Source organism: Melanerpes formicivorus, unplaced genomic scaffold (genome assembly GCF_026170545.1).
Source record: "Melanerpes formicivorus ecotype bairdi unplaced genomic scaffold, bMelFor1.0.p_v2 SCAF_4, whole genome shotgun sequence".
Classification (NCBI taxonomy): Eukaryota; Metazoa; Chordata; class Aves; order Piciformes; family Picidae; genus Melanerpes; species Melanerpes formicivorus.
This window is the reverse complement of record NW_027142356.1, coordinates 25,539,421-25,561,360: the sequence shown is the minus strand read 5'-3', so window position 1 is coordinate 25,561,360 and position 21,940 is coordinate 25,539,421. Positions and strand designations below refer to the sequence as shown.

Here is a 21,940-nt window from a genome sequence, read left to right as displayed (position 1 = left end):
TTCTTCCTAAGATCCAGTCTAACCCTGCTCTGCCTCAGCTTCAAACCATTCCCCCTTGTCCTGTCTCTAGACACCCTCATGAATAATCCCTCTGCAGCCTTCCTATAGGATTCTTTCAGGTATTGGAAAGCAAGGTCCCCTCAGAGTCTTCTCTAGGCTGGACAACCCCAGCCCCCTCAGCCTGTCCTAATAGCAGAGGTGCTCTAGCTCTTGGATCATCTTTGTGGCCCTCCTCTGGACTTACTCCAATAGTTCCATGTTCTGTTTCCAGTTGCAGGAGGCAATCCCATGCTGTCTTTGAGCAGGAGTCATACAGGTGGAAACCGATGTCACATTGTCACTGGAAGCCACTGAGAGCCAAGTGCTTTATTTTTCTTCTTCTAGATGTCCTCAAGTCCATGGTGGAAAGGAAGATGGGAGCAACATCTTTTAATTAAGCAGACTCCTTCTACCTGTTCTGTAGGACAAAAGCCACTTCTGAAAATGGTCTACATGCCTTTGGCCAAATGAGAAAATCTCCTTGGTTGTGGTCTCACACCAGGCTAATGAGAGAGGAAGCAGAAATTAAAGGTATGGATTTCAAACCCTTGCTGCATTCCTAGTCTGGGGCACTTAACATCTTCTGTTTAGCCCACAGACCTGTGTGGAACAGGCTGCTCAGGGAGGTAGTTGAGACCCCATTCCTGGAGATATTCAAGGTGAGGCTGGAAGGCTCTGAGCAACCTGATCTAGTGGAGAATGCTCCTGCTCACTGCAGGAGGGTGGGACTGGATGACCTTTGGAGATTCCTTCCAACCCAAACCATTCTATGGTTCTATGATTCTATGCTGTGTCAGGGCCTCTGTGATCTTTAGGTTTGCAATTAGCCCTGTCTCTTGCTCTGATGAGATGCTGGATGCAGGTTCCCCATCCCAAGTGTCTGTGTGGGTTGGTGGGTTGCTTTCTGGCATCTCCCACCCCAAGGAGAAGCTGCCATGTTTTTCCATGTCTGTGCTGTCTTCTCAGGGAGGTGGTGGAAGGGACCTTAAAGATCATCCAGTTCCAACCCCCCTGCCATGGGCAGGGACACCTCCCCCTAGCCCAGGTTGCTCAAGGCCTCATTCAAACTGGCCTTGAACACTTCCAGGGAGGGGGCATAGAGGCCTCTTCCAACCGAAACAATTCCATGATTCCACCTGATCCATGGAACCAAACCTCCTGCAGGCTTCAGATGTTGCTTAAAGCAAACTGCAGAGAAAACAAAAAATAATAACAAAACAACCCAAACCAAATCAAAATAAACAGAGCATGGCAGTAACACAAAAGAGAGACAAACCAAAGAAAAAGGAATATATAGGGCCAAACCAAGGAAAGAGCCCAGGACTTACAGGTGATGTGTAGGAAACTGTACAGTATATACATCTTCACCATGAATGTCCTCCCAGAAAAGCAAACCAACTTGGGAACACAGGGCAGGGGGGGAGTGTGTGCAAAAAAACCCCAACAAAACCAACCAAACAAAACACCCCAACCCTGTATTAGCTTTGCCACCCTGGAGCAAGCAACGTGTTTACACACCAGCCTCTGGAACTTCATGCTGTGTAACAGCATTTATTATTATTTTCCTTCCTTCCCTCCCCCCCACCCCTCCCTGCCCTCCCCACCCACCCCCTTTTCTTTACATTTACAAAACAACATCTCTATGGAGAAATACTCTAATCAATATTGCTCTTCAAGACACTCCTGGAGACACCTCTGACTCCAAGCTGAAACTCCAGTAAACTGCAGCTTGTGTTGGAGCCTGGCGGGTGGATGGCCACAAAACTCCTCTGCTCAAGGCAGTCCTTGGAAGCATGACCGTGTGCTGCTGCAGTTCAGGATGGAAAGGTGCTATGCATATTTATAGCTCGCTCTCTCTCCCCCTCTCGACACAGCTATCTCCCAGCTCGTGGTGGGAAGGCTTCTGGTTGTCCTTGCTGAAGCTTAAGAGATGGGTTCACCTCACGGGACAGCAGATTCGTTTCCATGTTCCATGCATCTTACATCAACGTCAGGAAAATGAGGACACAAAGAAGGAGGAAAAAAAAAAAAGGAAAACCTTTTTGAAGTCAAACACTGCTTTAGAAACACTGAGGCAGAAGCCAAGGTCTCTCTTTCAGTTGTAGAAAGCACTGCATTTCCCTTGTTTTCTCTCTCTTTTTTTTTTCTCTTATTTTTTCTTTTCTAGTCAAAATAAATCTCAGGGCTAGTGTACAAAGTGCAGGACCGACCCACGCCAGGAAGTGACTTTAAAACCCAGTTACAACGGCACCATCCCATTCACCAACTGGACCTTCATCTCTTGAAGGCTGCTCATTATCTTCTTCTGGTGACCAACAAGTGTCACTCCCAGCCGCCTCAAATCCCTGTGGGAGAAAGCAGACGTTGGTTCCAGGGCCTGCCCGGGCAGACGCCACCGCGCACACCGCTGCTGGCACCGCCGCCGCTGCCAGCGCCTACCTCTGGCCACCGGCAGCTCCCAGGAAGGCTGCAGAGGGACTGCTCATCAGGGTGTCTAGAGACAGGACAAGGGGGAATGGTTTGAAGCTGAGGGAGAGCAGGGTGAGACTGGAGCTTAGGAAGAAGTTCTTCAGCACGAGGATGGTGAGGCTCTGGAACAGGTTGCCCAGGGAGGTTGTGGATGCCTCCTCCCTGGAGGTCTTTAAGGCCAAGTTGGATGAGGCCTTGAGCAGCCAAAGTCTAGCTGAGAGGTGTTCCCTGCCCAGGGTGAGGAGGTTGGAGTAGATGGTCCCTGAGGTCCCTTCCAACCTAAGCCATTCCACGAGCCTATGAAATTTAATTTCCCCCATGTTTTCGTGGGGTTTTTTCTTAATGCTTGACACCATCTCAGGTAGGTGACATGATCTGGCTGAGATCACTGGCCAAGGAGAAAAGCTGGGCAGCAAAGTGTCAGCATCACCTTTGGCCAAGGACTCTGCTAGGTGTAATAAGTCCTATTTCCAAGAGAAAAAGCCACCTAAGAAAGGCTGTGTTACAGTTCTCTTCTCCCGGGAGAGGCTGGTGGTTGATCTCAGATATGAGTAGTGAGGGGTGAGGTCAATCCATGCTTCCTTCCTTTTAAGACTAGGCAAAGTCAAAAGGCACACAAAGAGCAATTCAAGAGCCAGCTCCTAGAGAGAGCTCTACAGCAAAGACCTCCAGCGTGGGCCACCACCCCAATGACCCCCCTCAAGCCAACAAGAATTGGCAATATTCCCTCTAGGCCTTTGCAAATCTCCCTGTAAACCCCCATTTGATTTTATTACTTTTCAGGGGGGTGTGAATTACCCAAGTCAAAGGCATTTGTATTGAGTCTGTCTACTGGGCTGCCACAAGGGAAATCTGCTGCCCTGTGTACACAACTTTAGGAGCAAGCTCTCCACTGCAAGCCAGCAGGACGTGGCCTCCTAAAGCACAGAGCTGCTTTTTGGAGCTCACAGAACGAGGATGGTGCATGCAAGGGCTGACAATCAACAGCAACCCCCAGCAGCCCAACCATCATCTACGACACAACAGAAACCTGGCCTAACCTCACAGCAGGGCTGCACACTGCGCTGGAGGTGGACAGGTGCAATGACCACCAAAGCACTTCCACAGACTCACAGACTGCATTGGTTTGGAAGAGACCCTCAAAGGTCATCTTGTCCAACCCCCCTGCACTCTGCAGGGACACCCCCAGCTAGAGCAGCCTGACCAGGGACACATCAAGTTTGATCTTGAATGCCTCCAGGGATGGGGCCTCAACCACATCCCTGGGCAGCCTCTTCCGGTATTTCACCACTCCCATTGTGCAGAACTTCCTCCTGATGTCCAACCTAAATCTCTTCTGCTCCTGTTTCTAACCACTGCCCCTCATCCTATCCCCACAGGCCCTTCTAAACAGTCTCTCCCCAGCCTTCCTGTAGGTCCCCTTCAGATATTGAAATATAGCTCTAAGGTCTCCCCAGAGCCTTCTCTTTTCCAGGCTAAACAACACCAACTCTCCCAGCCTGTCCTCATAGCAGAGGTTCTCCATCTCTCTGATCATCTTTATGGGCTCCTCTGGACCCTCTCCACCAGGTCCATGTCTCTCTTGTGCTGAGGGCCCCATAGCTGGACACAGCACTGCAGGTGAGGTCTTACCAGAGTAGAGCAGAGGGGCAGAATCACCTCTCTCCATCTGCTGCCCACACTGCTTTTGATACATCCCAGGCTACTATTTGCATTCTGGGCTGCAAGTACCCATTGCTGGCTCACGTCCACCTTCTCACCCACCAGCACCAGTCCTTCTCTGCATGGCTGCTCTCAATCTCACCATCCCCCAGCCTGAACTGATATTGACAGCCTTGCATTTTGCCTTATTGAACCTCATGAGATGAGGATCATGTAATATTGTCCATGAGGTTTCATGCAGGTGCCCCTCTCTCAGCAGCTTCATGTTCTGGACAGAGACTGCTGTGTGAATAGAATCAACTGTTCCTGTCCCTAAACCCCACTGTTCTGAATAAAAAGCAATCCTGAGCCAATATTGATAGGTTGACATGTAAGCTAGAGAAGTCAGAAGTTAGATCTGTTGTCCTCCAAGGACTGTCACCTTTTTAGCCTTTTGATTTGGAAAGGAGCAGATTTTCTGCCTCAGGCTGAACCCTTCATTTCCTCATCACTCCCTTTTTCAGAGAAGTACCTCATCAGAGGGGAAATCACAACAGAAGGGGCACAGAGCAAGGGAGGTCAGCCAGACGCAGCAGCAATGCTCCTTACCTGGCTACTGCAGCTGCAGAAGGTGGCTACCTTCTCAGGAGGGGACACACACTTTCATTTCTGCCTCCACTGAATTGTGAAACTACTTCAGCAAGCCACCTTAATAATGACAGCAAATGTGGTGCTGCTGTTGTTACATGCAATTTATTTTATGTACACAGCACAGCTGGAAGTTCACGCCAAAGCAAACCACAGAACAACCCCAGAACCCCAACCCAGTACAGGACCTAATTTTCAGAAGAGCCAACATCCATCTTCCCCCTGCTGAGTGCTGCTCTGCTGGCATTTTCTTTCTGAAAATTCAGCTTTTTTTTTGCCCCCTCTTCCTTTTCTCCAGATATCGAAAAGTGCAAGCTGAGCTCTTTGGAAAACTCAGCACCACAGACTTTGCCCAGATGGATCATTTCTGATACACTTACATGTTATGCCCACAAAAAAAAAGAAAAATAGCCTGAAACCATGAGAAAGGCATCACACACAGCTCCATCAGGCTAATAAAAACTCCTCTTCTCACTGCACAGCTCTTTTCTGCCTCTGAGTAGCTCCCTCAACTCAATATCGTGGAGGAGCAGCTCATTGATTTACAAGAGAGCAAGAAGAAAAAGGAGTTTCTGGTTTCAATCCATTAGCTGCTCACCAGGGGATCCAGTCTATTACTACTTTTTTAATATAAAATCTTCTCCAGTGTGGAGCTGCCAGCCAAAAGCACAGGGACTCCCCAAAGAGGGGCACAAAAACCCTACCGTGGGGGTCTTTCACCTCCACAGACAGACCAGAAGACAGCAGCACCTGCATGCTCACCTAGTATGCAATAAGCAGCTTTAAGCCAAAGCCTCTCTGCACATTGCAAAAGGCAGCAAGAAGAACTCCCAAAGCCCTCCCATGGAATGCTGGAGGTTTAAGTCCCATTTTCCAAGTGTGACTTGAAGCACATTGCATGGTCCCACACATCCAGCACTGAAGGGCATAAAGAGCCATGAGGCACAAGCCAAACCAGGTGCACAAACCAGCCCCTTGAAGCACAAAACCCCCCAGAATAAATCAACCTCTGTGCCAAAGGGCTGCTAAACCACTGTTCTGCACCTCCAGTCCAGAGCTGCCTGGCTCATGTCACTGCAGCCAACTAGTCATGTCACAGTGCTTAGCTCCACAGAGGAGCTCTGTGTGGCTATCTACTGGGGCTTTGCAAAGAAAAAGAAATCAGACTGAAATGTTACTGAGAGGAGATCTTCTCAATGATGATCAGTATCTAAAGGGTGAAGGTCAGGAGCATAGGTCCAGGCTCTTTCCAGTGGTCACCTGTGACAGGACAAGGGGCAACAGGCACAAACTGGACCCCAATAGGTTCCACTTGAGCCTAAGAATAAAACTTCTTCATTTTGAGGGTGCCAGAGCCCTGGACCAGGCTGCCCAGGGTGGCTGTGGAGTCTCCTTCATTGGAGACTTTCAAAACCCACCTGGACACATCCCTGTGCAACCTGATCTAGGCGAGCCTGCTTCAGCAGGGGTGTTGAACTGGATGATCTCTGGAGGTCACTTCCAACCCCTACCATGCTGAGATTCTTTGATTTTTGCAGTTTCCTGCAAGAGGAGGCACAGCTAAGAGCCGGGGTGGTGAGGGAAAGACACCTCTGATCAGGACCCAGGCTGCACCTTGCAGTGTAAGTGACCTGCTCCCTCAGTGCTGGGTGTTGTGTGCATGCTTGTGGCAGCAGCACAGGAGCTCCCCTGGGCCATGCAGTTATGTGCAGCCGTGTGCTGTCTCCCTGCTTCAAAACACTTGACCCCCTCTGGCAGTAAACCCCCTTTGCTTCTCATTTCAGGGAGAAGTCTCCCCTTTTCCCTTCTCTTTCATTCACCCAGGGCTCAGGGTGGAAGCAGGCAGGACTGTGAGTTGTTTGCCACCACAGTGCTAGCAGGCTGATGTAAGCTGACCAAAAAGTCCAGGAAGTAAAGGGGAAAATTGGTGTGGGCTCACCCCAAACATCCTGTGCACAGCTACAGCGTGCTGCTCCCTTACCGCCGCCGTGCATGAGAGCCCAGCTGCAATGTGCCAAGGACAACCAGGTATCCCCCTCTTCCCTGCAGCCTCCTCCATTCATAAGGCTTGAATTCAGGGTCTCCATGTTGCAAGAAGTAGGTTTAAAACATTTTATTTACAAACAGAGCTACTTACACACCATGGACCAGTTTGTCACACACAGTGTCGACTCGGACTGGATTGCCACATAAAACGCAGACCCCACCCTCACAAGTCATGCAAGCAAAAGGGTTAGGGTCCTGAAAGACCTCCAGGGCTGGCAGCCATCAGCCTACCACAGATAGTTTGCATTTCAGCTCCCATCCAGGTCAGATTTCACCACTCTTCTTCACGTGGTGCAACTCTACGAATGACCTATGCAGACTGGGACTACTCAGAGAGTTAGTTAGTTGTCAGTTTGAATGAGGGGAAAGAAGAAGAATGAACTCAAAAGACCTTCAGAAGATGCCAAAGGGAGAGGAATGCCCTTGCCAGGGACTTCTGCATAAAATGAGGACTTGATAAAAAATATTTGTTAAGAGTTGACCTGCTCTCATTCATTATTCCCACCCTACTTGACCCTAAGAATTGGTTTGTTGAGCAGCAAACAGAGTATTCCAATCTCAGGACTGAGCTTTCAGGTTCAGAATAAGCATCCAGAGCAGGTGAACTCTTAAACTGCTCTTCATCCAGTGCCAGCTTACAATAAATAAATATTTTATTTTAGAAGAAGAAGGGGGGGAGGAAGTACAATGCAAAGCAACACAGCACAGAGTATTACAAATATTCAGAGCTCTTCATCTAAGAACAAACAACAGGGGGTCCTGAGATTCAGTGAGTACAGAGCTTTCAAAAGGTGTGTAAGTCCACATGGTTAGGAAGTGCTCCAGCCAAGGTTCAGACTGGAACTCGTGTCATGGATCTAACTATTCTGCAGTATTGTCCTGGTATGGTTATTCTTGCAGTGGATTGAAAGAGCTCCAGACACACTCAAAGTCACTAGGTGGTCCACAAGTTTAAAGAGCAGGTCTGGTCCACTGGAAAAGTTGCCTTCAAGTCTGATATCCAGTTGGAAAGAGGGGGTGGAGGGTGAGGCTCCACTTTTCACAGGGTGATTCATCCCTTTGCAAGAATTACAGCTAAAGGTAGACATCACTGTTTGAATACACACACACACACACACACACATTTTGTGCAGGACGTTTGCTAAAGCAGGCAGAGCTTGGGGCAAGTATTTATTCACTGACCTGGGGAAAATCTTCACTGACTTGGGGCAAATATTCACTGGCTTGGGGCAAATAATCACTGACTTGGGACAATATTCACTGACTTGGGGCAAATATTGACAGACCTGGGGCTATATTCCCTGACTTTCAGCAAATATACACTGGTTTTAGCTTTTTTAAGCTATTTTCATTCCAAAATCCACTCACTAACACCACTCTTGTCTGCAATAAACACATGAAGCCATTCAGTGAAGGCAGCAGAGTGCTGTGAGCAGGATTTTTCTTTGGGTGCCAAAGTTGGGGGAATTAAAAGACCCCCTGCCAATGCTGAGCATCTCCCACCTCAGCTAGGTTCACAAGTTGTGTGCCCACAGCCACCAGTCACATCAGCACGATGGCCAACCCCCCCTACAGCACTACCACATTTTTTTTTCCAAGTAGATTTTAGGAATTCTTTACATTCATAGAATCAGAGAATGTCTCAGGCTGGAAGGGACCTCAGAAATCATCTACTCCAACTCCCCTGCCATGGCCAGGAACGCCTCTCAACTAGACTCTGCTGCTCAAGGCCTCATCCAACCTGGCCTTGAACACCCCCAGGGACAAGACATCCACAACCTCCCTGGGCAACCTGTTCCAGAGTCTCACCAACCTCCTACTGAAGAACTTCTTCCTAAGATCCAGTCTAACCCTGCTCTGCCTCAGCTTCAAACCATTCCTCCTTGTCCTGTCTCTAGACACCCTGATGTAAAGTCCCTCTTCAGCCTTCCTGTAGGATCCCTTCAGGTATTGGCAGGCAGCTCTAAGGTCCCCCTGGAGGCTTCTCTTCTCCAGGCTGAACAACCCCAGCTCCCTCAGCCTGTCCCCATAGCAGAGGTGCTCCAGCCCATGGATCATCTTTGTGGCCCTCCTCTGGACTCTCTCCAAAAGCTCTGTGTCCTCCTTATGCTGGGGACACCAGAACTGACACAATACTCAAGGTGGGGTCTCACATCATTGGTCTAAATAGAGCCCTGAAAGCTGGTGCTTCTGGGCATTGCCATATCAGAGTAGATGAGGAACCATGGAGTCCTCAAAAGCCAAAGTAACATGGCATGTCATTGCAGGACTTGGCTGGGACATCATATGTAAGGGTCCCAGGCACCCAAGAAAGCATCTAGGTGGGAATTCATGCACCCTGACTATCTTGACAGCTGCTGGAGGGGATTGAATCCCTAGCTCAGGGTTTTCATGTCAATGTCTGCAGACAGACTGGATGAGTCCAGGTGTAAGGGACAGATATTGGTGGTGTGACTGGAGTAAATAAAACCTGAGTGAAAGCAGATAACACACCTGGACTTCTTTCATGCATGTAACACAAAACTGAACTCCATGGAGATGTCACTGACCTGCAGCAGGTGCAGAGGATGAGCTCCAGAGCAAGCCCTGAAGCAGGCAGGAGAAATGCTGCAGCTCTGGGGGGATTTCTCTTGTTTCATCCCTAATGCTCAGGACCAGTTCTGTATGTGCACTGATGATCTGTGTGTGGTTGGATGAGCCACAGCTTTCTCCAAAGCATCACCTGCTCTAATGCCTGCAGTAAACCAAGCTCAGACTAACCCATCTAGAAAGGCAGGCTTGAGGCAACTCAGAGTAAGTAGCAGAAGAACCACCATAATTACACAAGCAAGGAAGGCAATTAAAGGTGGAGCAGAACAGATCAGCAGCCTCCAAGGCCTTTACCAAGTCATCTGAGCGCTGTCACCCCAGCTGCAGACACAGCCATGTGCAAAAAACCAAGGGCACCTTCAGAAGGAAGACTCTCAGCCAGGAAGCCCGTCCCCTGGACCTCTGTGGTTTGCTGCTGCTCTTCTGCTGCCATCAGCTGTACCTAAGCTTGTTTTTGTTCATGTTGAATGATACTTCCAGGCCTTACTGGGCTTGATTGTGTCCAGATCAACTGGGACCCCAGCTGATCTGGTGCCCAGCCAGTATAACTCAGTGGGGACTCCAGATCTTACACATTTAGCAGTAGGGTGAGGGTTTCTGTTACTTGTTGGCAACCCCAAATAATCAAATGCTCCTAGGGAGATGATGGCCTGACAATTATTCCAGCTCAAGCATAAATTTCTACAAGGAGAGGAGCCAAAGTCCTGGCTGCCCATGCAGTGACCCTGGGTTTTAGTCTTGCCTGCTCTTGGTATCAATACAGAAGCAAGAAGAGAAACTGCTGACTGCAAACACAGGGCCACGGTTTCCCCTTCTGCAGCCTCACCCCTCTGGATTTTTTGCGTGGTTTGTCTTCCTCCACTCTGCAATTCCAACCAACCAGGTGAAAATGATCCAGGCACTACTCACTCTAGGGTCACCTGAGCCACAGCGTCCATGGAACTGTATCCATTCTCCATGAAGATCTCCGTGTACCGGCCCATTTTGATGGCTTCCAGCCACTCTCCCACCGACCTGTAGGCACTGCTCCCCACTGGACTGTGCTCTACCAGCAGATTGGACACCCTAAAGGCAAGCAGAGACACAGAAGGTGTCGAGTCATACTCGAAGGGACTCAGTTGCCCAGACTTTTAGAAGGTGGAGCTGATTCTCTCACTGTGTTTTCAGTGACTGCTGCAGCCTAGAAGCCTCCCAGGAGGCTTGGTGGGGAATTTCAACATCTCTGCTATGAGGAAGATCTGGGGCTGTTTGGTCTGGAGAGGGGAAGGCTGAGAGGGGACATTATCAATGTCTACAAATACCTGAGGGGGACAAGAAGGGGCCAGGCTCTTTTCAGTGGTGTCCTGTGATAAGACAAGGGACAAAAGGTACAAGCTGCAACACAGGAGGTTCCACCTCAACATGAGGAGAAAATTCTTTAGACCTGGAGTCCTGGAGCAGGCTGCCCAGAGAGGGTGTGGAGTCTCATTCTCTGGAGACTTTCAAGACCCATCTGGATGTGTTCCTGTGTGACCTGCACTAGGTGACCCTGCTTTGGCAGGGGGGCTGCACTGGAGGATCTCTGGAGGTCCCTTCCAACCCCTACCATTCTATGATTCCACACCACCTCACCTGTAACTTCACTCACTTTTGAGTTAGTTCCTGCTATTTCTGGTCCTTACTGCAAGCAGAAGAGGACTACTGCCTGTTCTCATTAGCAGGCTCCTCTTCCATCAGGTTCCCCAGTTAGTCTTACTTCAAAGCCTTTCAAAGCCACTTCTCCTGCCTTGTTTTCCACCTCCTCCTTTAAAGCTCCTAATTAACTTAGGACAGTCCAGAGCCCAAATTGCATTTCCCAGCAGAGGCCATCAATGTCAGGCTGTTGTCAATACTTCAGGAGCCAACTGGATGGGGATTTTGAATTACAGAGTCATAGCAGAATTGAATTACAGAGTCATAGCTCAGGCTGGAAGGGACCTCAGAGACCAACTACTCCAAGCCCCCTGCCATGGGCAGGTGTTCAAGAGGGGATTGGATGTGGCACTTGGTGCCATGGACTAGTCATGAGGTCTGTGGTGACAGGTTGGACTCGATGATCTTTGAGGTCTCTTCCAACCTTAGTGATACTGTGACGCCTCTCACCTAGACTCAGCTGTTCAAGGACTCATCCAACCTGGCCTGGAACACCCCCAGGGAGGAAGGATCCAACAACCTCTCTGGGCAGCCTATTCAGTCTCACCACCCTTGTACTGAAGAACTTCTTCCTAAGATCCAGTCTAAACCTGCTCTGCCTCAGCTTCAACCCATTCCCCCTTGTCCTATCTCTAGACACCCTGATGAAAAGTCCCTCTGCAGCCTTCCTGGAGGATCCCTTCAGGTACTGGAAGGCAGCTCTAAGGTTCCCCCAGAGTCTGCTTTTCTCCTGGCAGAATAACCCCAGCTCCCTCAGCCTGTCCTCATAGCAGAGGTGCTTCAGCCCTTGGATCATCTTTGTGGCCTCCCCTGTACTCACTCCAACAGCTCTGTGTCCTTCTTATGCTGGAGACTCCAGAAATGCATCACAGAATCATAGAATCATAGTATCATAGAATCACAGAGTCACAGAATGCAGTATTGGATGCAATATTGGGGATGAGGTCTCAGCAGAGCAGAGGAAAGGGGCAGAATCCCCTCTCTTGCCCTGCTGGCCACACTCCTCTTGCTGCAGCCCAGCCCCCAGCTGCTTCTGGGCTGCATGAGGGCACTGCTGGATTTCTTTTTTTGGTAGTTTCTTTTTGCCATGTGGGCAGCGTCTGGAGAGCCCTGCAGAGAGCAGCAATGCTCTAAACACTCCATCGTTGAAACCAGAGGTAGAGTCCAGCTCCCACATCCTGGTTCAAGCCCTTGCAGCCTCAACTGCTACCTGCTCAGTGATGCCATGCACGGGAGCAGCAGCTCAGGGAAATAATAACCCTTCAGCACAGCAGAAACACCACTGCAGTGCCTGGCAGAAGCAACTTGAGCCACAGACAGGTCTACCACCCTACTAATGATGTGCAAAGAGCAAAGGGGGCCTGTGCAAGGTCAGCACAAGAAAAGAAAATAAGTTTGTCCTTTCCTTTGTAAATCACAACATGCAACACATATAAGCCTTGCATAAAAATTACTACCACAGGTTAACCACCCCCCTGTTTTCTAGATTAGTTTCTGATGGTAAGGATCAGAGCTGAAAGACTTCCTACAGCACTGAGAGCTTTGAACTGCTGGAGTAGTCCAGAGGAGGTCACAAAGGTGATCAGAGGGCTGGATCACCTCCCCTGTGGGGACAGGCTGGGAGAGTTGGGGCTGTTCAGCCTGGAGAAGAAAGGACTCCAGTGGGACCTTAGAGCAGCCTTCCAGTACCTGAAGGGGGCTACAGGAGAGCTGGGGAGGGACTTTTGACAAGGGCTTGCAGCAGCAGGACAAGGGGCAATAGCTGTGAGCTGGAAGATAGGAGACTGAGGCTGGAGATTAGGAAGAAATTCTTTCCAGTGAGGGTGGTGAGACCCTGGAACAGGTTGCCCAGGGAGGCTTTGGATGCCTCCTCCCTGGAGGTGTTCAAGATCAGGTTGGCTGAGGCCTTGGGCAACCTGGTTTAGAGGAAGGTGTCCCTGCTCACAGCAAGGGGGTTGGAACTAGATGATCTTTAAGGTCCCTTCCAACCCAAACCATCCAATGAATCTATGATTCTATAGCACTTTAAGAATCTTCATATGTTTTATGAGCACATTAGGATTATTTGTTTATTTAATGGCAAGGCTGAAGGGCCCAATAAAATGTGAATACTTGCAGTACCCAGCAGATAATGGCTTCCCATAACATTTTATACACATGAGGAATTCAAAACTCCTAAGTAATCATAATAAGAAGTGGATTTTCCATCACTGATGTCAGGAGGCACCTACTGATATGCAGAAGCTGTAATGTAGAGAGTGACTTTTTCCCTTATTTGCATTAATGAGAATTTCCATAAAGAACACATTAGACAGAACCCTTCCATCCTTTACAGCTGCTCTGCACTCAAATTATGACTCCTTTAGAATTGCTGTGGTCTGTGCAGGGCAATCCATGATGCCTAGAAACACTGTCCCAAAGCCTGTCAGTTCAGCTGCTCCATCCATATGGAAAATACCCACAGCAGCTCTGAATTGGCTGAGCCTGTTGGTGGAATAAAACATCAGCAAAGTGCTCAGTTGCTCACAGAAGTGGATTGCTGCCTGCTTTTCTCTTTTCTCTAGAATCCAGGCTGGGGGATGAGGAGACTGCAAGCAGCCCTGCAGAGAAGGGCTTTGGGATTGCTGGTGGGTAAGAAGCTGCACATGAGCTGGCAACAGGCACTTGAAGCCCTGGAAGCCAATGGCAGCCTAAGCTGCATCAAAAATTGATGGAGATAGATGATTCTGTCCTTCTGTTCTGCCCTGGTGAGACCTCACCTGCAGTGCTGTGTCCAGCTCTGGGCTCACCAACACAGGAGACATGGATGTGCTGGAGTGGGTCCAGAGGAGGCCATAAAGATGAGCAGCAGACTGGAGCACCTCTGCTATGAAGGCAGGGGGATGTTCACCAAATTAAAAAGAAGGCTCTGGGGGGACCTACAGGAAGGCTGGGGAGAGGCTGTAGCAATAGGATGAGGGGCAACGGTTTGAAACTGGAGCAGGGTAGATTTAGGTTGGACCTCAGGAGGGTGTGAAACACTGGAACATGTTGCTCAGGGATGTGGTTGAGGCTCTCTCCCTAGAATTGGGCTCAATGTGGCCCTGGGCAGCCTCTTCTAGTTGGAGGTGCTTGTAGGGGCATTGGACAAGGTGACCTTTGAGGGTCCCTTCCAACCCAATGGAATTTGTGCAGCTCTGAAAGAATGCATGATAAAAAGCCAGATAACAAACCTGGAAAAGGCCTCTTCTGAGATGAAAGTAAAAGAGAACCATCCCGTATTTCTTGCTATCATCAACCTTCTCCTGCAGGTTTGCTGGACTGACGTTACATCTGATTGCTAATAGAAGTCATTTGTTGTTCTTCAGATGGGAAATGAGGCATAGAAAATAGTCTGAGGAGTCAGATCTGTCTTGTATTTGAAAACCAACAGAGATCTGATCTTTCTGCACAAGGAGAGGCCAGCACAGGGATGTGAGGTCCTGATGCAAGATGGGGTGAGATGGGTCACATGAGGCTGTGCAAGACTCACTTGGAAAGTGTGGAGATCATAGCACCACAGAATGGTTTGGGTTGGAAGGGATCTTGAAAATCATCCAGTTACAACCCCCCTGCCATAGGCAGGGGCACCTCCCACTGGACCAGGTTGCTCATGGCCTCATCCAACCTGGCCTTGAACACCTCCAGGGAGGGGGTATCCACAACCTCCCTGGGCAACCTGTTCCAGAGTCTCACCACCCTCACTGGAAAGAATTCCTTCCTAATCCCCAGTCTAAATGTACCTTTCTGCTTTGGTCGACAGCATCAGTCTAACTTCAACTTACATCCCTCTCAAACCTGTCCAAGGAAAACAAAGTGCCTTGTTTTGACTCCTCTGAGAATAACCTCCTCTAAAGGGCCTCTTTCTGTGTTAGCTATGGAATATAGAATCATAGAATGGTTTGAGTTGGAAGGCACCTCCAAAGGTCATCCCTCAGCCTGTCCTCCACTGCCATCAGTGGAGCACTGATGATTTATATTCTTCTGTCATTCATGATCTTACAGAGACTGAGTGACCCCAACACTAGAACTCACTAAAATACTAAAGCCCCTGTATTTGGCACGAGTGAGGCCACACCTTGAGTCCTAGGTTCAGTTTTGGGCCCCTCACTCTGGGAAAGACATTGAGGGGCTGGAGAAGCTCCAGAGGAAAGGCAAGGAAGCTGGTGAAGGGTCTAGAGAACAGGTCTGGTGAGAAGCAGCTGAGAGACCTGGGGGTATTTAGTCTGGAGAAGAGGAGTCTGAGGGGAGACCTCATTGCTCTCTACAACTGCCTGAAAGGAGGCTGGAGTGGCATGGGGGCTGGTCTCTTCTCCCTGGTATCAGTATCAGGTTATAGAAGGAGAGGAAATGGCCTGAAATTGTGCCAGGGGAGGTTTAGGTTGGAGATTAGGAAACATTTCTTTGCTGCAAGAGTGGTCAGGCATTGGAACAGGCTGCCCAGGGAGTCACCACCTCTGGAGATGTTCAAGAAAGGTGTGGACATGGCACTTTGGGACATGGTTTGATGGCCATGGTGGTGTTGGGTTGATGGCTGGACTGGATGATCTTAGGGGGCTTTTCCAGCCTCCACAACTCCACAATTCTCTGGTTCCATGACATAACAAAGCTGGAGGAACATCCACCCTTGGAGGTGCATGGGCTAAATAAGAAGCAGTCATTGCCCCTCAGGGGTGGGTTACTCAGACACCAATCTGACTTGGAGAGCTGTCTGAGGCCCCAGTGTGTACCTGCTGGACGCATTAACCAAGGTCTTCAGGCTGCTGGGGTTCCGGATGAGCTTGTCCAGCATGCTGACGATGTCGTCGAACTTGGGCCGGCTGTTGCGGTCCTTCTGCCAGCAGTCGAGCATCAGCTGGTAGAGAGCAGCAGGGCAGTCCATGGGACTCGGCAGGCGGTAGCCTTCCTCCACAGCTTTGATCACCTGCAGGACACAAAACACCATCCTGATGGCTTGCTTGCATTCCTCTCAGCTTGTCTTCCAAATGCAAACTGGTTTAAACAGAGAGCTGTGTGACCAGCAAGGAGATCCCACCCCCACACCCCCCCCCAGCTCAGCACACAGGAGGCAAAGCAAGTCGAGCCCCACTGTCTTTTGTTGTTTCTACAGGATGGGTGGAATACATGAAGTTTTGGTGCTGCAAAATGACTCCAGCCAGCCAAGGCACTGCTGCAACCACGGGGGACAAGACTACCAGCCTGCACCTAATCAAAGGTTATCACAGAATGGTGAGGGTTGGAAGGGACCTTTGAAGGTCATCAAGTCTAACCCCCGGCTGCCAAGGCAGCATCACCTAGAGAAGGTCACACAGGAATACATCCAGGTGGGTTTTGAATGTCTCCAGGGATACAAACTCCACCACCTCTTTGGGCAGCCTGCTCCAGGGCTCCACCACCCTTAAACTAAAGAAGCTCCTGCTCATCTTTAGATGGAACTTCTTATGTTCAAGGTAGTGCCCATTACCATGACCAGTTCTGTCACTGGGCACCACTGAACAAAGCCTGGTCCCACCCTCCTGACACCCACCCTTGAAGTACTGATCAGCATTGATAAGATCCCCCCTCAGGTTGTTCTTCTCCAGACTCAAAACCCCAAATTCTCTCAGTCTTTCCTCATCAGAGAGATGTTCCTGTCCTCTCAGCATCTATATTGACCTTTTCCATACCCTCTCCAGCAGGTCCCTGTCCTTCTTGACCTGGGGAGTCCAGAACTGGACACAATACTCCAGATGTGGTCTCACCAGGGCAGAGTAAAGGGTGAGGATGGATTGAATACATGAATTTTTGGTCACTGCAAAATGATTCTGGCCAGCCAAGGCACTGATGCAATCAGCTTGCACTTAAAGCTCAGCTGAGGTCTGTAAGCTGTCACAGAATGGCAGGGGTTGGAAGGGACCTCTGGAGATCCAATCCCCCTGCTAAAGCAAGGACACCTAGGTCAGGTTGCCCAGGAATGCATCCAGGTGGGGTTTGAAAGTCTCCAGAAAAGAAAACTCCACAGCCTTTCTGGGCAGCCTGCTCCAGGGCTCTGGCTCCCTCACAGCAAGGCAGTTTTCCTTATGTTTAAGTGAATATAGAGAGAAGGAAACTCCTCAGCCCACAAAAAGTGGCCTGCAGGGTTTTCTGGTATCTTCTTTCAGCTCACTACTTTTGTTTATTCAGAAGTTGGCTTCTTTTTAAATGAAAAGGCGTGTGCTAGACCACAAATTTGTATTATAGTAATCAAAGCCTGCCTGCATTTCAGAGGGGCCTCTGAGCACTAATTGATGGATTGCTTCAAGGCAGAAGCAGAGGAACCAGCTCATATATCATTCAGTAGTGTCTGGGGCCTGGCGCTCCTTAGCGTGGCCACATTTCTGCCAGGAATTGGAAACATCAGCCCAAGAAGATGGAAATTAAAACCAAGGCAAGGTTCTGGCACTGCTTCCAAATCAAACCCATCCATGGGTCTATATCCAAAATGAATGGTATGCTGACATGCTGCCTGCCCTCTTAGAATCATGGAATGCTAGTGGTTGGAAGGGACCACCAGAGATCATCCAGTCCAACACTCCTTCCAGAGCAGGATCACCCCTGCAGGGCAGGTCACACAGGGATGCATCCAGTCTTGAAAGTCTCCCATGAAGGAGACTCCACAACTTCCCTGGGCAGCCTGCTTCAGGCTTCCAGCACCCTCACTGTAAAGAAGTTTCTCCTGATATTAAGGTGGAACCTCCTGGGGTCCAGTTTCAGCCCTTTGCCCACTGTCCTATCACAGGACACCACTGAAAAGAGCCTGGCCCCTTCTTGGCACCCACCCTTCAGACATTTGTAAACATTGATCAGATCCCCTCTCAGCCTTCTCTTCTCCAGGCTAAACAGCCCCAGGTCTCTCAGCCTTTCCTCACCACACAGATATTCCAGTCCTTTCAGCATCCTCGTAGCCTCCATTGGACTCTTTCCAGTATTTCCCTGTCCCTATGGGACTGGGCATCCCAGAACTGGACACAATGTTCTAGGTGTGCCTCACCAGGGCAGAGTATAGGGGAAAGAGAACCTCCCTAGACCTGCTGGACACACATCTCTTGGTACACACCAGGATGCCGTTGGCCCTCTTGGCCAGAATGGCAGATGGCCAAGCCATGGATAAATTCTTGTCCACCAGGACTCCAAAGTCCTTCTCCATGGAGCTCTTGAAAAGCAGAAATTAATAAATAGGGGCAGAATTGAAGGAAACAACTTGTCTGAGGCAGATTTACAGCAGGGCACCAAGCCCAGTAGTTGCCATTTTGAACCATTACATTTTCCAGGAGAAGGTAGCTTGAGTTTCAAGCCACATGGGGATGTGCCTGTGCCAAGAGACTCTCAGCAGCACATCTTCACACACTCCACTCCCAAGACTCCTTGACCAAAAGGAGCTGGAAGCAGTTATTTGCTGTGTGGAAAACCACAGCATTTCACTCTTGGGAGTCCCAAGGATCTGCTCAGATGCCTTTCATTCTAAGCAGTGTCTGTGGCCAACATGGAAGTGGTTTTCTAGATCTTTAGTTCCTAGATGAGCAGTAAAGGAAGAACTATGTCAGCCTGGTGCTGCGTTTCAGAAGGCTCCAAAATGCAGGGCTACACAGGTCCCTTTCAGATTGTCACCCACCACAGGGCTTTTTGCCAAGTGCAAGAGTCCCTGGAAACAGAATGGTTTGGGTTGAGAGAGACCTTAAAGATCATCTAGTTCCATGGCAGGGACACCTCCTACAAGACCAAGCTGCTCAAGGGTCCTTCCAACCTGACCGTGAACACTTTCAGGACCTCCACATCTCTGGGCAACCTGTTCCAGTGCCTCACCACCCTCAGGGGCAAGATGTCCAACCTAAATATAGCTTCTTCCAGTTTGAAGCCATCACCCCTCGTCCTGTCACTCCATGCCTTTGTCAAAAGTTCCTCCCCAGCTCTCCTGTAGCCTCCTTCAGGTACTGAAGGGCTGCTCTAAGGTCTTCTCAGAACCTTCTCTTCTCCAGGTGGAACAGCCCCAACTCTCTCAGCCTGTTCCCACAGGAGGGTTTCTCCAGCCTCTGGTCATCTTTCTGGCCTCCCCTGGACCTGTTCCAACATGGCCCTCTTGTGTTGGGCTGGACACAGCACTGCAGGTGGGGTCTCAGCACAGTGGGGTAGAGGGGCCGAATCCCCTCCCCCCACCTGCTGCCCATGCTGCTTTGGATGCAGCCCAGGACATGGTTGGTTTCTGGGCTGGTAGTGCACACTGCTGACTCATGTTGGGCTTCTCATCACCCAGCACCTCCAGGTCCTTCTCCTCAGCACTGCTTTCTATCTATTCTCCACACTGCCTGGATCTGTGTTTGGGATTGCCCCAACCCAGATTCATTGTTTTGCACTTGGCTTTGTTGAACTTCAGGAGGTTGGCACTGGCCCACTTCTCAGCAGTAGCAGGAACCTCCAACTCCCTAAAGATGTATGGGGTAGAGAAGAGGTTAGGCAAGGCTTTGTAATCCTCTCCAAGGGCAGCAAGCATATCTGAAGATCTGTCCCACAAGACCCGCAGTCCTTTGGAACCCATGTGAGATCTCCTCTGTCGGTGGAGCACTTGCACTTCTCTCCACCTAACCTGTGCTTGCAAGATACAGCCTGGTTTTTGCTCTCAGCATCAAAACCCCAGCCCCACCAGGCTATGCTACCTCCAATTTCTGTTCTTCACATCATGAATTTCAGATCAAACTTGCAGCTGCCCTATGAAAAAATAACAAACAAACAACAACAAGAAAACCCCAAACAACAAAGCAAGAAAAAGCCTCAGTGTGGCACAGCCAGGAGAACAACATTTGCCGTGTCCACGCCTGTATTTATAACAACAATGGATCATCCTCCAGCTGTAGAAGCAAGAAAATAGGAGCAAGACGAGGAGCAGACCATCTGGCACCAGCTCAGAATATCTGAACTCCATCTGCAGTGGGGTTATGGATGTTTGATATTCCTGGCAGTAACATCACAATCAATAGTGTTAACTCAATTTACAGGATGTTCTTCGTTCTGGCCATCCAAGGTAAATGCTATCATAACATTCTGATGAGCTGGGGGGCTCAAACACCCTCTGAAGGTGCCTTCTGGGGTCTGGCAATAAGAGGAGCAAAAAAGCTTTCACTGAAAGGGTTCTTAAAGACAGGAGCAGGCTGCCCAGGGAGGTGGTTGAATCCCCATCCCTGGAGGTGTTTCAGAGAGGCAGAGATGTGGTGCTGAGGACCATGGTTTAGCACCAGCCTTAGGGAAGTTAGATAACCATAGAATCATAGAATGGCTTAGTTTGGAAGGGGCCTGAGAGACTCATGGAGTTACAGATTGCATTGGGTTGAATGAAGAGATCATCTTGTCCAACCACCCTGCCATGGCCAGGAACGCCTCTCAACTAGATATGGTTGCCCAAGGCCTCATCCATCCTGGCCTTGAACACCTCCAGGGAAGAGGCAGCCACAACCTCCCTGGGCAGCCTATTTCAGTCTCACCACCCTCATACTGAAGAACATCTTCCTAAGATCCAGTCTCACCCTGCTCTCCCTCAGCTTCAAACCATTCCCCCTTGTCCTGTCTCTAGACATCCTGATGAAAAGTCCCTCTGCAGCCTTCCTGGAGGATCCCTTCAGGTATTGGAAGGCAGCTCTAAGGTCCCCCCATAGTCTTCTCTTCTCTAGGCTGAACAATGCCAGAGGATGCTCAAGGGATACCTTATCATTGCTTACAAATATCTAAAGATGGGTGTCAGGAAGACTGGGCCAAACTCTTTTCAGTGGTGCTCAGGGACAGGACAAGAGGTAATGGGCACAGACTGGATCACAAGAAGTTCCATCTGAACATGAGGAGGAACTTCTTTAGTTTAAGGGGGGGTTGGATGATCCTGAAGGTCCCTTCCAACCCAAACCATTATATGATTCTGTGTCATGGTTCTCAGAGATATGAAGAGAAGGGAGTGGCCTAGAAAAATCTGTCAACCCTAGGTTTCATTTTTTTTTTAGCTGTAGACAAGGACAGATGTTTGTGGTGAGCTCAGGGTAGGAGGAAGCCCTGCAGTAGGGTCAAGAGATCCTAACTCCTTCTGGCCTCAAAGCTGTAGTCAGGAGGGAGACTGTCCCTTCAGGCATCTGTGCCACAAAGGATGGGGTGGGGGGCTCAGGCAAACACTGGTGCCCAGGAGCAAGAGGACACAACTCAAAGGGTGCTGTACAAAGTGTGAGAGCTCGCCTTGGCACGGGCTTACATGGTGCTCCCAGCAGGAGTAAAATGATGCTCCTGAGGTCAGCAATGAAGAGCAACCAAGAGGAAGCTCTCTGGACTGCTGTCACTGGATCAAAACACCCAGCTTTTGTGCAGGGAGAACAAAGCCCCTGCCATTGCTCCCCTGAGTTTCTGCAGGGGTTTGAACATGCAATTGAAATGCTGCCAGCTGATCAGCATCTATTCCCTGGCAGCCCTTGGTCATTAAGCAGAGGAGGAACAGGCTCCAGCTCTAACAACATTAGTGAAGCTCCAGCAGCCTGGGAAGGAGGGAAGCAGCTTGCCTCCACGCAGACACATTTCCCCCTGTGCACAACCTGTTCTGGGCTGCTGCTGCAAACACCAGAGCAGCAAATGGGAGGATTGTTTGTCTGGCATGGGGGAGGCAAAGTCATGTTTTCTACAGTGGCTCCCCCTGCCTTGCCCCATCCCTGCCTCACAGAATCACAGAATGATAGGAGTTGGAAGGGACCTCCAGAGGTCATTGAGTCCAACGCCCCTGCCAGAGCAGGATCACCCAGGACATGTCACACAGGAACACATCAAGGTGGGTTTTGAATGT

At 49.7% G+C, this 21,940-nt stretch overlaps 1 protein-coding gene across 8 annotated transcripts in view; it reads right to left on the bottom strand.

Moving 5' to 3' along the window:
- Positions 1–2,060: 2,060 nt before the first annotated feature.
- The window catches only part of EPHA5 (EPH receptor A5), a 210,182-nt gene continuing 190,302 nt past the window's right edge, over positions 2,061–21,940 (bottom strand). For 7 of the 8 annotated variants that reach the window (XM_068137381.1, XM_068137382.1, XM_068137383.1 and 4 more), the window contains 3 exons: positions 15,852–16,045; positions 10,342–10,497; positions 2,061–2,384 (listed from right to left, as the gene is read on the bottom strand). In XM_068137381.1, the coding sequence (XP_067993482.1) occupies positions 2,279–2,384; positions 10,342–10,497; positions 15,852–16,045 (456 nt within the window). In that variant the 3' untranslated portion in view covers positions 2,061–2,278. The remainder of the gene's footprint in view (positions 2,385–10,341; positions 10,498–15,851; positions 16,046–21,940) is intronic. The other variant, XM_068137385.1, reaches the window with a different exon arrangement.